The sequence below is a fragment of the Notolabrus celidotus genome, chromosome 2 (assembly GCF_009762535.1).
Source record: "Notolabrus celidotus isolate fNotCel1 chromosome 2, fNotCel1.pri, whole genome shotgun sequence".
Taxonomy (NCBI): Eukaryota; Metazoa; Chordata; class Actinopteri; order Labriformes; family Labridae; genus Notolabrus; species Notolabrus celidotus.
Window position 1 is genome coordinate 22,691,376 of NC_048273.1, and position 16,311 is coordinate 22,707,686.

Here is a 16,311-nt window from a genome sequence, read left to right on the forward strand (position 1 = left end):
CCAAATCCTTATGTCTAATATCAGCTCTCCTGACACACTGGGGGTACAGTGTATGTGTGTGTGCCTTTTTGTGTCTTTCTGTGTGTGTCCTGATGAAAGTTGTGCCAGTGCCAAGGTGTGCCCCTGGCTCTGCAGTCACACATCCATGTGTGTGGTGTGTGTGTTTATGTTTATGTATGTGTTGTGTGTGTGTGTGCAGCAGATTGAGCTTGTTACAGTGTCTATAAACATCAAAGTGTGTCACAGAGAAACCTGCAGTTCCAGGTTCAGTCTGAGCTCATTACAGCACACAGCTGATCTTAAAGGAAACCCCTTAAAACAACTCTGGAAATGATGCTCAGGTTGGTTGTGTGTTGTTGAGCTGTGTGCCAGCGTCTGCTTCAGAACCAGCGATGAAGTTTAACTTAACCTTGTATGGCACTGTGTAATATTTAAAGGTACAGTTTGAATTATTGAAATGTGTAGTATTTAAAGGTGCAGTGCCTACAACTACGCAATGCACCTTTAAATACTACACATTCACAGAGAGAAATTAGGGATGATTGAGGAAGAGAAGTCAGGATCCAGTCTGCAGAAATAAACTGAACTGACCAATTACATTTTATACATGGCCACTACACTAACTTATACTCTCTCACCCTCTTTCTCTCTCCCTCTCTGTCTCACCCTCTCTCTCTCCCTGCTCCCCACTCTCTCTCTTTTCTCTCTCTCTTTGTGTGCTGCTTTAATAGGATATTGATCGACAGAGAGAGATTCGATTGGCCTGCCAGTGAATTGTGTAATGGCTGCACAACGCCAAGGTCACCCGCTGTGTGTGTGTGTGTGTGTGTGTGTGTGTGTGTGTGTGTGTGTGTGTGTGTGTGTGTGTGTGTGTGTGTGTGTGTGTGTATGTGCACACTGTTCAATACCCCCTCCATCCCCGACCACTTCTCATCTTCTGGTAAGCTATAGGCTTCAGTCACCCCTGCAGACCCCTGTGTGAGTGTGTATATATATATATGTGTGTGTGTCCATTCACTCAATTAAACAGGATCACTCTCTCTCCTGCAAACACACAATCAACAACATGTGTCACACAGGTGTACTTGGTACAGTATTTGTCACAGACACACATGCACATGCAAACAATCTGCTGTAGAATTTAAAGGCAGTGTGAGGAGTTTTCTTGTTGTGTAGACTCTAGCGCCCCCTCTGGATGTAATCAGTAGATTTTATTCTGGGATGAAGGCTACATTGTCTTTTTTTAGACACTTTTATCAGGATGCAGAGTGATGAGGTAATTTATTGATTTGTTGATTATTAACTGTAAGGCAACAACGACTGAACTTTGTAAACTCTGATTTATCACCGTTAATTAGCTTACTGGTTTAATGTTAACTGTTACAGCCCCTGTGTCATGATGTGAGCTACAGTGTCCCAATAACAGTCTGAATAACGTAAACATGCACACAGTTCAACTCTTTTGTCAGAAAACTAATGTCTGTTAATCCTGCTCCAGTGTCAGCCATGAGGACAAAACATTATATCAAAATAAAATGATCTTCAGAGGAAAACCCCTGCTTGATAACTTACTTCTTATTGACAAACAGAGCTCTGAACAGAGACACTTCAGGGGAGGGTTGAGTATTGACTTGGCTTTTTAAACAGAAAGTCTGAACACAGGAACTAAAGTTCAGGATAAAGAAATAATCTGATAAAATCATTTCACTCTGCAGGTCATGATGAGGCATCAGCATATGAGTAATACAGACAGGTATACAAGTTTCTGAGTGTCATCGGCCATCAGAAGTGAGACAGGCTATAACGTCTGCAACACAGGTGTGCAGCCGGTCATTGGGTCTGAATAAGGGATCAGGTCGCTCTCTGAGTGTCTGACTGTGTTTCTACTCACATCTGTCTCTGTCCTCATTTGTCTTTAATTGAAATAAATGTTTTTATGTCAGCAGTTTCATATGTACACAACACACAGGCACACACATATTCGGGTACATTATGTTTTAACATACTGGTATAGCTGGAGGTCACACACACAGAAACACACACTCACACTCACACACACACACACACACACACACACACACACACACACACACACACACACACAAACACACACACACACACTGTGGACTCTCCTGCACTCTAATCCATAAGTGATTCTTCCAGAGCCGCATCGCTGCAAATCTGCTGACCAACACAATACACACACACAGGTGCGCACGCACACACACACACACACACACATACACATTGAATAAAGAAAGGGTGAGTGCATCCGTGAATACATTTGTGTCCGCCTGAAAGTGTCTATGCGTGTGAGTAAATGAATATAGTGTGTTTGTGAGCGTGCGTGCGTGTGTGTGTGTGTGTGTGTGTGTCGCTGCAGCACTAAAGCAGCTCAGCCCTGCCACAGACAGAACTTTCTCCTTTTATATTCCTGACTTTAGAAATATTGAGCGTAGAGTAAGCTCAATATTAAAGGTGTTATATTTTACTCCATGACTTAATGAAAATAAAACACTGCAGAGAAACTTAAGAAGTTAAAAAAACACACAAAGTGCAAAACAGTGCACATAAAGCTTTTGCTCAGCATTTCTATCATGTCTGCAGCACTGTGAGAACACTGCTGCAGAAACACATCCCATAAAGTACAGAGGAGTGATCGAAGATGTGTTAGATTTTAAAAAGACTCAGACTCATGTGACTGCTCTCTTCTCGTTCAACATTAAGACGTTGCATCTGTTTTAAATAGCAACTAAATTCACATCAATTCAGAGACCATGAGCGGGTAAATATCAGGACTCTACAGGAAAACTTTAAAAGAGCTTTGCTGAGTCTTATGATGAGGGTTGAAACCAAGCTTTGATGGTTTCTGCTGTTAAGCTGTCATTTTACTGTGCTTAAAAAATAAATGTTCAACTTTTTGGACATACAGCATGAGACATTATCATCTAAACACTAAAGATGCATGATGTAAAGCATATCTGGTTGATGAAATATAAACCACAAAGGGGAATATTTGGAATAATTTAGAATTCTAATTAGGGATGTAAACAATTAATCGAGTATTGATTAATTGATTGTTAAGAAATTACTCGAAATACGCATTTTAGTATTAATTTCCCATCACGTGGAACAAACTTCATGTGATCTCATATTACACTCAGCTATCAGGGAGGTGTTTTAAGTTAAAAGCATGTTTCGATGTGATTCAGCTGTTAAAGGTGTTGAGCACAGCGGAGATGCTCAGCTGGCGGCTGTGGCTGTGCGTCAGGTCTCCACGAGCGCTTTTTAAAAGAGGATCAATACGCAACTGCTGCCAACAACGACACGGACATGAAGGTTGACAACTTTAAACAGGACATTTCCCCACCTTTAGATACAAAGCCAAGTATGCGATCTGACATTACACACAGAGAAGAAGAAAAAGCGCAGCTGCAACCAGAGGTAGGTAGTAATGCGCTACATTTACTCCGTTACATTTACATAAGTAACTTTTTGGATAAATTGTACTTGTCAGAGTAGTTTTAATGCAACATACTTCTTACTTTTACTTAAATATTTTTGTGAAGGAGAAACGCTACTTTTACTCTGTTACATTGAGTTACATTCAATGCTACTTTTATTTTTATCTATCTATTACTGCTTGCACAACTTATTTGTCTTGGTTTGTCAGAGAGACATCTGTCTCGGGCGCTGTCAAATGACTCTGTTTCACCAATCCAACGTAACCGCTAGTGACGTTTGACTCCATTTCACCAATCAAACAGAGCCAGACTATCACATGACCGCACACAAAATCTCCGCGGCGACTCAAAGTCAGAAGAGGCAGAACACCCCTGGCCTCACATTCGATCTATGTTTACCTTACAGACTACAAAAAAGAACAGCTATATCATGCGCTGTCATCTGTGTCTGCCTAATAATGTCGACATTTCAACCTACAAGAACTCCACTTCAAACTTGAGAAAACACGTTGTGGTAAGTTGTAGATGTTTTTCTTGCTGCAACAAACTGAGAAGAGAGTAAAAAATGGTGCCACTGGTGTAGATGTTTTCACTGTTTCAGAGAAGAATAGTACGATTGTAACTTATAGGAAGTGCTGCAAGTATTCATGGAGGAGGAAAAAAGTCTGAAAGTATAACAGAACTAATCCTTTAAGTCACCTGAGAAGTCATCATTGCAACAAAGATGTATTAAAGGAATATGAAGCAGCAGCAGCCGCAGCTAGCATTAGCACCAATTAAATGAGTGCTGTAGTGCTGATTTAACAGACGTTTCAGAACTGAGAAAAGTTTATCAGAGACAACTGATTCAAGACAAAATCAGTGAATGTACAGCACTTGATGAGCCATCGTTTTCCAAGTAGAGACCAAGTATTCTCAGCAAGCTCTGACCACATTAAAAAAAGTTACTTTTTTAAATTAAAACTGAGAATATACAATAAAACTAAATAAATCTGATTTTATTAATCATAATGTTACTCTGAAAACATGACTCAGCAAAAAACAAATCAAAAATAAATAAATAAAAACCAAAAAAGAGAGAGAGAGAGAGAGAGATGATCTCTGTGTGTTCTCATGCTCTCTCTGAGTCCACTAGGCGTCCTCCACACACACACACACACACACACACACACACACACACACACACACACACACACACACACACACACACACACACACACACACACACACGCACCTATAGCAGGAGTGTGTGTGTGTGATTAAGTGACTATATGTGATAGTGTTTGGATGCGCAGTGGTGTGCATCTGATCACACGGGGATGAGGGTGCGTGCGTGTGCGTGTGTGTGTGTGATCGATGGCTCTTTGATCAGGGGTCTGTGTGTGTGCTGACAGGCACTTTACATCTCCTATTGTTAGCGGTGGGCGATCGACAGACTCATATAGATCCCACTGCGCTCTCTGTCACTCTCTCTCTCTCTCTCTCTCTCTCCTGCATGTCGGCACTTTTTAAAGGTCACGTTCGCCCCTCGCTCGCCCTCTCTTTCACTCTCTCTCTGTGTCCTTAATGTCTATCGCACGTCCATCTCACCCCCTTCTCTCTCCTCCACTCTGCAGTCTCTTGATCGCCCCTCCAGACCCCTGATATTTGTCTCATCATTCATGACTTCAGCGAGAAAAGCTGCTGATTGGTTGCAGCCGATGATGTCACAAAGAATAAAAAGTTGCTGAATAGTGATGATAGGAGGATTCTATTATCTTATAAATCTGGTCTCTAACTTTGACTTGTTCTGGACTCGAAATGACCAACAGGTGCAGAAGTTTTGGGGTTCCTCCCGAGGAACCTGTTGTGCTGCTGTGGCTGAAAGAACAATCAAACACTCCTAAATTTAAAGCTTGTACAGCTGTGTTTTTCAACATGCACCATAGACTTTAAAAAGCATTGTATCTGTGATAAACGGCGATGTGTCTGGCATCAGGTTAGGTTTTGATTTCAGGTATATTGAGGATGACGACGATAGTTTTGTCGATACAGTTGTATAAATAGTGTATAGTATAAAAGTGTCAGTCTATGTGATGTCATTCGTTGGTTTCTGAAGCAGAGCTTTGAAGCCTATCGTCAGCAGTCGCCGTATAGGAATGCAGACTCAACCTAACTTTCAATCAATCTAACAAGAGGCAAAGAGGTGGAGTTGAGGCGGGCCTTTAGCCTCCTCCTTAACAGCTACAGTGTGCCCGTCTGTGAGCTAAGTTAGCAACGCCCCTAATTTGAAAAACTTGCGATCTTAATATCTTCAAAAGTAACGAGTAATAAAAAAATGTAATCCCCTGTACAATGTGTGCCGATAGAGAAATAAGCTATTCAGACTGTAACTTTTTTTTAACCAGGCTGTAAACATGTGTATCTCTGCTGTAAAGATCGGCTCTTTAGAATGGGTGTGTATGCGGCTTCTGGTGTTTCTGCGGCCAGCATCAAGTGGACACTCAAGGAACTGCAGTCTTTACCACATGTGCATCTACTGCATTATTAAGATTTGAGGCTTGGAATTCATGCAAGGCATCATGGGAGATGTGAAAAGTTTGAAATGTATTTTACATTTTAACTACATTTATGTCTCTTTTACATTTTCTGCATCAGGGTTTTTTATGGCATGGCCTTGTGGGAGAGCCTTTGTATTTTACTGCTCATCTATACGTGCGTGTGACAAACAAAGATCTTAAATCTTCAAACCAGAAACCTGTTCAGAGAGTTCAGCGACTCCAAGGCCAAATTTAAAAGAAAGAGAGAGAGAGAGGGATGGACTTACTCTGTGAGACTCGTACTAACTCGGCCACCGTGAAGACACCTGGCGTCACAAAGCTGTCCTGAAAACCCAGGTGACCTGAGAGACATGAGAACATATTCAAGAGTTAGATCCACTGGGAAACCAACAAGTAGAGACAGAGCAGAGGGTGGAGGCTTCTCTCTCTCTCTCTCTGAGTGTGTGTGTGTGTGTGTGTGTGTGATTCTCAATGCACATAGCTGAACCTCAGGGTCAAGGTCTAACACACACACAAATACACACAGATAAAACCAGAGAGGATATCCTCTATACACACACACACACACACACACACACACACACACACACACACACACACACACACACACACACACACACACACACACACACACACACACACACACACACACACTGTCCTGTCATCCATCAAGACACACACCAAAAAAAATCTATCACACACTTCCTTGGTCTGGACAAACAACCTCCACTGAAGAATATCTGTATGTGTGTGTGTATGTGTGTGTTAAAGTGTGTGTGATTAAACCACAGCATCAGTCTGTCTGACCACCAGGGTCAAACACAGGTCGCACTGAGAGTGTGTGTGAGTTTGTGATAAAAGTGTGTCTCACCGTTTTCTGGCTGCTCCTTGATATCTGATTCGCTGGCCTGGTTCGGGCTCTCTGATTGGCCGGTTTCTGCAGAGAAAAAACAAGTAAACAGTTATGAGGATGAGTCTATAAAGAACAGTCAACACAGTAACAACTGAACAACAGGACAACCGAGGAGACGCTCCTCACACATGTTCAGTTTAATGATAACCTGAAATAAACAAACATGACGATGAGCGTGAAGAAGAGTCTGCAGAGTGCTCCAGCTTTAGACACCAAACGATGCATCACTCATTCTTATTTTGAGGAGATATATGTGAGTGAATCCCACAGCAGCTCAATAACACACTACTATCACTCCTCTGTGCGTGTGTGTGGAAGAGACGTCTGTATTGATCTTTATACCGCAGGACTCTGGTTTCACCTGATCACACACACACAGCAGACTGAGCGGCTGCAGACAGGTGACTGTTTGTTCACACGGCTGCACATGAGGAGGAGGAGGAGAAGTTTCACACTCTTCACGTATAAGAGAATAAAATCATGATGTGGATGGAAAGGCTGACATTAAACTGTGTAATCAAATAAGAAAACAGCTTTTAACTGATTTAATTTCTGCATGATTGATTGACTTGTTTCTACATTGGAGTGTCCTGCACCCTCCAGCATGCAGGACACTAAACAACCAGGACAACCAAGACGATAAACGATGATCCACAGTGCCAAAAATGTAAAAAGGACATCCAAAGACATTCAGTTTCCACGTCAGAAATGTCATCCTACATCTCTTCAAGACAAAAACACGACTTTAGAAAACCAAAACCAATCAGGAACAGACGATTCTTAAAGTCTGTGTTCATATATCACAGAAACACAACAAGAAATTCATTCCGAACAACAATACAATCACTCAAAACACACAATAGTATTCAGTGTTTTACACACCTCCTCCTCCTGTATGAGTGTGATGAGTAACAGTTGTATTCACTGATGGCTGTGTTTGGGAGGACTTTTATTTTGAAGGGACAAGGTAGACAAACAAAGAAAAGAAAGAAAAATGAAAAAAGAAGTAAAGACTTTTACTATGAAGGACACTTTTTTCAAATTAAACGATGAAATTTCTTTTGGAGGTAAAGGGCGAGGCAGGAAAGTGGCTGTGATTTTTTTTTCTTGAAAAATTACTTATCTGGGCTTTAAAAAAACAAAATGAGTAAAACAAAAACAACATAAAGCTATGTTTTAAATCCTAAAGGTGATGTCTTTTAAATGCTTTCTTATGTCAAATTGTTTAATAGTTAACATTTTTATTTTCTACACTCAGCGCATCTCCAGAAGAACTCTCAGGGTTTTATTCAAGAGGAAAGTAATTTTATTGAAAGGAAAAAAAACACTTAATAAAAGAAAGTACGCTGTTATTAACAAATTAAACTAGTGTTTTCTGCATCTTATATTACAGTTAACACGGTATAAGTTGTTTAATGGGAGAGACGTCATTTCAGACGTCTGATTAATGAGTCGAGTTTAAAGTAACGCAAACTTGTGTTACCTCTGTTTTTATAGTAACTGAACGAATTCAAGAGTATGCATGACAAACAAACCTCTGCAGCCAATGCATTGACAACTTTTTAACAGCTTCAGGAAGTTTATTTGATTTATTTGATTTAAATCTAAATAATAAAGTTTTGACTTCTCATCATGGTAAGAGTTCACATCATCCTCACGACTAAGTAAAGTTAAAATATGAAGCTGCAGAAAATACCGATAAATAGGTGATGGACTGAGAATCTGTCACACTGAGGACAGAAGAGATGTGTCTGAAACAATCACTCTGCTCGTCACCAGAGGATCTTGGGGGACGTCTGACGTCTTTCAGGGAAGAGAAACTCTCCCTTCTCCCATCTCTCTCTCTCCCTCTCTGCCTCTGTTTTTACCCAGCATGCTCTCTGCTCTGATGCAGCTCCGCTTCTGCAAATGATTTAGCGTCTTCAGGAGCATCGATCGAACCCGGCCGGCCGCGCTGCAGATAAAATAGTCGGAGGGGGAGTGGAAGAAATATTACCCATCATCCCTCTGGAGCGGGCCGCAGGGGCCATGACTCAGGATGGGACTGAGACGGATGGAGGCGAGTCAGGTTCGGTTTTAGGAGGACGCCCAATGAAGTGAAACTTTTAATTATGATTAAATAACAAACAGCAAATGAAGGCTGAGATGTTTGAACTCTGACGGATTCAGAGTCTAAAGCAGAGTGTTTAGATTCAGAGGAGAGGTGCATTTTTTTAAAAGAATAAACTTTGGTTGCATGAAAGAGTTTTTGGACTATACTTAAGAGGGGTTGGTGCACTTGTGTGTGTGTGTTTTTGAGGAGCGATTGAGGAGAAAAGGCGGTAAAAAGCAGACCACTGAATAAAGTGAGGTGGTTTCAGCATGAAGCTCCGTCTTTTTTTAATCCTCCACTCTGCATGAACATCCTGCAGGGAGGAGATGAAGGAGTAATCAACCCCCAAAATCAGGAAACTTTCATTTCTAATGATGTTTAATTTTGCATTTGGTCACTTCTACGGTCAGACCTGGACTTATTTGATCCAAATTTTGGTGAGTCTTTGGTTTTCTCTGATGTCTTTATCCCAGATAAAGCGGCTTTGTAGACTTTTTAAAAAAGTGATCAGTAAATAAGTTACTTTAAAGGATAGCAGAACGTCCAAGAAGTTTATGCTGCTAGTTTTATCCCCTTGTTTCAAGATGAAGTCACACAAAAGGGTAAAATGTGCTCATTTTAAAGCTCTTATAGGGAGTTTTAGGCTGGTTATCGAATGGAGTGAACTAAAGGGTGATGCCAGCAAAAATACTGACAATATCCATGCTGTAATTTTTAATGTCTGTGACCTTGGCAAGGGAGAGATGACCACAGTTTTGTCCACAGGGTGCGTCAGAGTCAACACAAACAGAAGGTCCCACACAGGTGCTTTAACCTGGAATATCTGAACCAATTAATCACAACTCCACACAGAAAATACTGTAACCTGTGACCTTAAACTTGAATAAAAGCAAATGTTATTAATAAATTAATTAATATGGTTGATCGATAAAGTGTTTGAACAGGTGAATCAAGGTATTCGGAGGCCTTTGAAGAAAATTAATGATTAGCCTCAAACTTCCTCTCTGCAAGACTGAAGGTTGAATTAAATTTCTAAAAATTGGAACGTTTTGCTGAAAGAAACACTCCACACACACACACACACATACACACACACACACACACACACACACACACACACACCCCGAGACAAAGTGCAGCATTTATCAGCCTTGTTTTGCATGCTGTTCACTGCGTCTGTTTGCTTCAGCAGCTTAAAACAAAGAGCATCGGGCTGTAACCACGGCAACCAGGGGAGGGGGTGATGGTGTCTTGTGGGGGGGTACGATGGGTGTGTGTTGGAGGGCACTTTCACACACTCCCCCCCATCCTCACCCGCTCTTTCAGCCGTCATCCCCCCCGTCCAGGTTAATTAAATATGCTAATGAGGCGTGGGAGCAGACCGGACCGTCTGCATCCACCCTCACCCAGGGGGGAGGAGGGGGAGGAGGAGGAGGAGGAGGAGGGGGATCCAAAAATAAAGCAAAATAAAAGCACTCTGAGGTGATGGAGGGACATTGCAGTGAAACCAAAACTTCAGCTTCTCTCCTAATAAAGTCTGAAAAGTTAACTGTCAAAATAAAAGTTCATCAAGACATAACATTTACATGCTTTTAACTCCGATACCTCCAACAAAATAAAAGCCCCCATTTAGAATCCAAAGCTGCTATTGTTCACAGTTTTATTTTCAACAAGTGGTCCTGCATCCTTTTCCTTTCCTTTCCTCTTTCACTCTCCCTCCTCTTCCTCCTTTCTGGGGCTTCATTATCCAGAAAATATGTAGCGGACCGTGGAAATGAACACACACACACATACACACACACACACACACACACACACACACACACACACACACACACACATCCAGTAACTTTCTCTAAAATCTAAACTAAACCATGAACACACTTCAGTCTCTGCATTCGTTCAGGCCTTCGTCTACCTCTGATGTCATCTCCCATGTGCCTCGTATATCGCACACGCGCACACACACAAGCACACGCACGCACGCACGCACACAAACACACACACACACACACACACACACACACACACACACACACACACACACACACACACACACACAAGCATTAGAGCACTTAGAGAAAAACAATGAGACCAAGTAGAGAGAGAGACGGCTGAGGTCTCTCTCTCTCTCTCTCTCTCTCTCTCTCTCTGTGGGAAAGTCAAACTCTGTGGCCCCAGAGGTTGCTCGCTCGCCCGGCCCTCCTCTCTCTCCTACTCTCTCTCTCTCTCTCTCTCTCTCTCTCTGAAATGAAGTGATGCTTTTCTAAGCACAGCAGAGAGAGAGAGAGAAAGGGAAAGTGGGGGCGAGCTACTGGACGATTCCCAGAAAGTCTGAAAAAGAAAACCAGCTACTCTATCCGTTCACCATCTCTCTCTCTCTCTCTCAGACCTTTGACCCTGGCACTTCTTATGCTTCTTCTTGCCTTTCTCCCCTCCCATTTTCTCCTCGTTACTTTTCTCCATCTCCCGTTTCCTTCTTCCTCTCTCTCTCTCTTTCTTTGTACCTTCTGTCTCCCTTCTCTATCCTTCATGTTTCCTAATTTCCTTCCTCCTCTTTACCTTTCTTTCTTTTTGTTTGTCTACTTCCTCCCTTGTCCTTCTTTTCTATCCTTCTTCTTACTTCAACAACTAATGTCTTTTAAAAAGCACAGACAGCTGGATCCTTATCCTGAACTGATAACTCTTAGCCCACCAGAGTTTTCTTGCTCTAGACGACTTTAAAACTCTAACATATTTATCTAAATATTTCCCCTTTAGAGAGCTAGTTTGGTTGTTTTTTTGACGGACAACTTTCTCCGTTCTGGATGATTCTGCAAAACCACATAACGTAAAAACGACGACAGACGTTTGCAGCAACTTAGATGGAAAAATGCTACTGAGGGTGACTATGTGTCTTCAACTGCTGCCTTGCAAAATCAAACTGAAGTCCAGAGTAGTTGGACAAAACTAGATGGTAATCTTTCAGTCCAAAATATTTTGCAATAACAAATAAAACAATAACAAATATATAAAAAAGTTAAGAAAAACAAGAAGGCATACGGACATGCACACGAAAAAGTGGTATGGCACAAGAGTTCAGGTGTGTGTAAAGTGCGATGTTAGCTCTGGGAAGAAAACTGTTTTTCAGTCTGTTTGTGATTTAAAGACTCGACTAGAGAGCAACAAAAGAAATAAAAATCATCCAAAAATCTGGACTTAAACATTTTCACAACAAGAGCGGTCGACAGAATGTGGCTGAGGCGCCTGACTCTCTTTGTCTGTCTCCTACCAAACACTGCACGGGTCAGAATAAAGAGATAGCATGTTCAGGTGCAAGCTACCAGAAATCATAACAAACCATGAAGAGAACGTAACATGAAGAATAATCAACAAAAACAAAATGATTTAGAAATAGGCCCCTACAAATACACTATGAAAAAACTAAGCATACATTTAAAACGGTGTATGTATTTATACATTTTTAAAAGAGAACATACTGATGTTTCACTATTATTTCTGATGTTTGAATAAATATTGTTGCAGCATTTTGTTGCCGTAGATGTTAAAGATTTTGCTCATTTCAGTTACTACTGTCTATAAAATCATCATGTTCTGAGCTTGCAGTCGACACTGTCCTGCCAATCAAGTGACTTTAAATATTGTATTAATCCAAAGAAGAAGAAGAATTTCTACAGAACAAGACTAAAAATGAAATCTTTCAGTTTGCAAAACATTTAGTCAGTGACGGCTGTGATTGAGGCCTTCTCTGTGTCCCAATATGGCCGCTGCTGTCAACAAAACAAACCAAGAGAAACCGCGTGGATGCTCCTCGTTTTCAAACAGCTCTGACCCAACATATCTCTCTCTCTCTCTCTCTCTCTCTCTCTCTCTCTCTCTGGGCGAGTCAGTTTGGGTTTGTGTCTCGTCTCTTGGCAGAGCGACAGGCGCAAAGACAGAAAAAAAAAGAAACTGTTTTGGCGGCCGAGATCTCTCTCTTTTTTTTCCCTCCTTGTGTTTGGCTGAGACACGCCGACCGTTGACCGGGCGAGAGACATGCCAAGAAAACAGAAAAAAAAACAGAGAGAGAGAAAGAGAGAGAGAGCGACTTTAAGCTGCAACAAACACATTCAAATATTTTTTCTCTTTTACTGGCAGAGGAAACATGGCTGCAGAGTTTTCCGCCCCGGCCTCCCGGCTGGGTCTGAGCGGTGAATTAAACAAACACACCCTCGTCCTCGGTATTGATCGGAGCAGAGATTTAGCTTTTAATGAAATGAGGAGATGTTTGAATTCATTTTTATAAAGGCCACAAATCAGCTGCGTCTGCCTCCGCTTCAGCTCACAATGAATTAACTTTATTCACACACACACACACACACACACACACACACACACACACACACTCAGACACACACATACACACTCAAAGTGAAGCCCAAGTCCCCGACATCCACCTGATTGAAGCCCATGTCCCTCCCACTTTGATTGACAGGTCTGAAATATGAATCCCAGTCATAAATGTCTGATGAGATGAGTCTGCAGGAAGAGATCGTGATCAGCTGTCAAACATACTCAACCTGCCGGGCCCGGGACCTAACTTTAATTCTAAAGGTAAAACATCAAGACGTGAATATTTGAACACAAACAAAGATTAAAAAATAAACACTAAGAGGAAACTGTTAAATCAAAATCAATTAAACCTCATGATGCTGTTTTTTCTTCTTCATCTGTGTGGACGAAAAGGTGTTTTTATTTAAAACTTCAGACTGGTGTTTGACCGTCTTATGTCTGTCTTTGAATATCAGTTACTACCTTAAATGTCCTGTTTACCTTGTGGAAGTCTGGGACAAAAACATCACCAAAAAAAAAAAAAAATTTAGAGATCAGACAATGTCCATTTTTAAAGACGTATATTTTGCACAGAAAATAAAACATTTCATATTTTATACCTCCAAGTATAATCATTTATTCATAAAATCTCCTGCACACATCATCAGTAATAAAGTGTCGGCTCTTCAAGCATGAACTGAAGTTTCTCTGGATTCAGTTTCTAACCTGTCAGTGCATCTACAGTTGATTTTTTAACTTGTGTTAAACAGGGAAGCACCTGATGCGATCAGCCTTTGCTATGTCATGCGAGACTCACAGTTAATCCTCCTTCTTTATCCCACTAAAGTCTCATTCTACACTGATATTCAGACAAGATAATAAAACATTTCATGTATTTAACTTCCAAAGTTATCGTTCATTCATAAAACCTCCAGCATGCTGCATCACCAGCACAGTACCAGCTTAAGCGTACATATCTTAAATTATAAAACGTTTCTGCAAAGTAAAGTGCATTTACGATGCAAGTTCTTCAGACTGCATTTTCTTCTTAAACTTCAGTTTATTCTTTAACATGTGTTGAACCGGGTACGCTTGATTCAAGGCACCTGTAGGGATCAGCCTCTGTTATGTTGTGTAGGATGAACTGTAAATTCTTCCTTTAATATCCCATTAGAGTCCTGAAAGGTGATGCTTCACACTTTGCTCAAAAAAATCAAACATTTAAAAATGTAAAAATGTTTAATCTGTCAGATATATTAAAGCTGTTGAAACTGTTCTTATTTGTTTATGTGCTCTGATGTCTGATTTAAAAAATGTGTCATTCTGGTAAAATAATCTTGTGTTAAAAAGTGTTTTGGCATGTTTTGTAAATTAAAAACGTTCTCATATCCTCGTTGTATTCATGATTACGTCTGAACATTTTACGTCTGTGCACATGTTTCGTATGTTTTATGCTTTTACCTGCTGCAAAACAAATAAGCGCTGTGCACAAAAGGTCGAAGCTGAAGATGCAATAAGACAACGCTGAGTTGTTTTGTCTGTGGCTGTTGATTCTTTCTGCATGGGATCAAATTTTACACTCACACTGGAGTGAGTCTGTAAAAGTAAACAGACAGATATAATGTTATTCATGCAAAAAATATAATTTAACAGATTTTTAAATTGTATCATTTATTTATTTTTTGTCATTTTTCAAACTGAAATCCTCTTTTCTCATCTCCTGAATTTTCATATCTGCTTCAGTGTGAGATCGTCTCTTTCCCCTTTGAACACAGACACAAACATGCAGCTTGTAAACACGGCTATATTTAGAAAATGTGTATACTAACAATTAAAAGAGAAAAAAATTAAGCAAAATAGAAAAATAAAGGCTCTGAGGAGGAGGAGGAGGAGGAGGTGCTTTTGTTTTGTGTTTCCAGGAGGCGCTAAAGGATCAAGACCCCGACTTGGCATCTTGAACCCTGGCACGGCTGCACTGCCGGGTCTGACGCCAAATACACACACACACACACACACACACACACACACACACACACACACACACACACACACACACACACACACACACACACACACACAGAGAGCATGACACACTTCTGATCTGCCTCGCCGAACAGAAGCCAAGTTTTCTTTTCTGTCAAATTACAACAGAAACACAGACCTGGATCTCTCTCTCACTCTCTTGTCATGATATCATTTCTGAGTTCCCTCTGAAGGACCCATGGCCTCCATTTTGATGCCCCCAGCCAGCCGCCATTTTGTATAAGCCCCTTAATATTCGCCACACGACCCAACACACACCCCGAGCACCAAAAAATCTAAAAATTCAGCACGCACACGGCGTCCAACATCGCCGGCGCTGTAACCTCGGCCAAACTCTGGATATGAACGTCTCATTGTTTTATTTTTGTTCCATTAATTATAGAATAAAACGCACACGCAGACAAGGCAGACGAGGCTTTGTGTCGGCGAGACGCCGCTGCTAAGAGGCTGCCATTTTAAAAAACACGGCCAATCCCTCTCTCTCTCACTCTGTTTGTCTGTTTGTACTTTACGTCTCTCGCCCCTCCAACAGTGTTTAAAAAAAGAGAGAAAGAAAGAGAGAGAGAATCCCGTTAGCCGTCTCCATTGTTGGACGCCCAACCAGCCGCTGCTGCCAAGGAGCTGCTGCCAACTGCAACACACACACACACACACATACACACACATACACACACACACACACACACTCACACACACACACACACACACAAACACACACATGAACAAACACAAGCAGATTTCTTTTTCGATCACAAACACACACTTTAAACATTTTCTGTCACACACACTGACACTCACCCCATGCCCCGGCCTGTGTGTGTGTGTGTGTGTGTGTGTGTGTGTGTGTGTGTGTGTGGTTGCCCTCTCTTTCTCTCTCCAGCCTGGCAGCCATCTTAAAGCGTTGGCAACCATTTTGAAGCTTCTGTCTGTTTTCTTTGAGCGGCTGCC

General features: G+C 41.3%; 1 protein-coding gene across 3 annotated transcripts in view; it reads right to left on the reverse strand.

Moving 5' to 3' along the window:
• Positions 1-16,311, reverse strand: part of nfia (nuclear factor I/A) — a 195,106-nt gene that overhangs the window by 33,357 nt on the left and 145,438 nt on the right. For all 3 annotated transcript variants that reach the window (XM_034711080.1, XM_034711094.1, XM_034711089.1), the window contains 2 exons: positions 6,876-6,941; positions 6,271-6,345 (listed from right to left, as the gene is read on the reverse strand). In XM_034711080.1, coding sequence (XP_034566971.1) covers positions 6,271-6,345; positions 6,876-6,941 — 141 coding nt within the window. The remainder of the gene's footprint in view (positions 1-6,270; positions 6,346-6,875; positions 6,942-16,311) is intronic.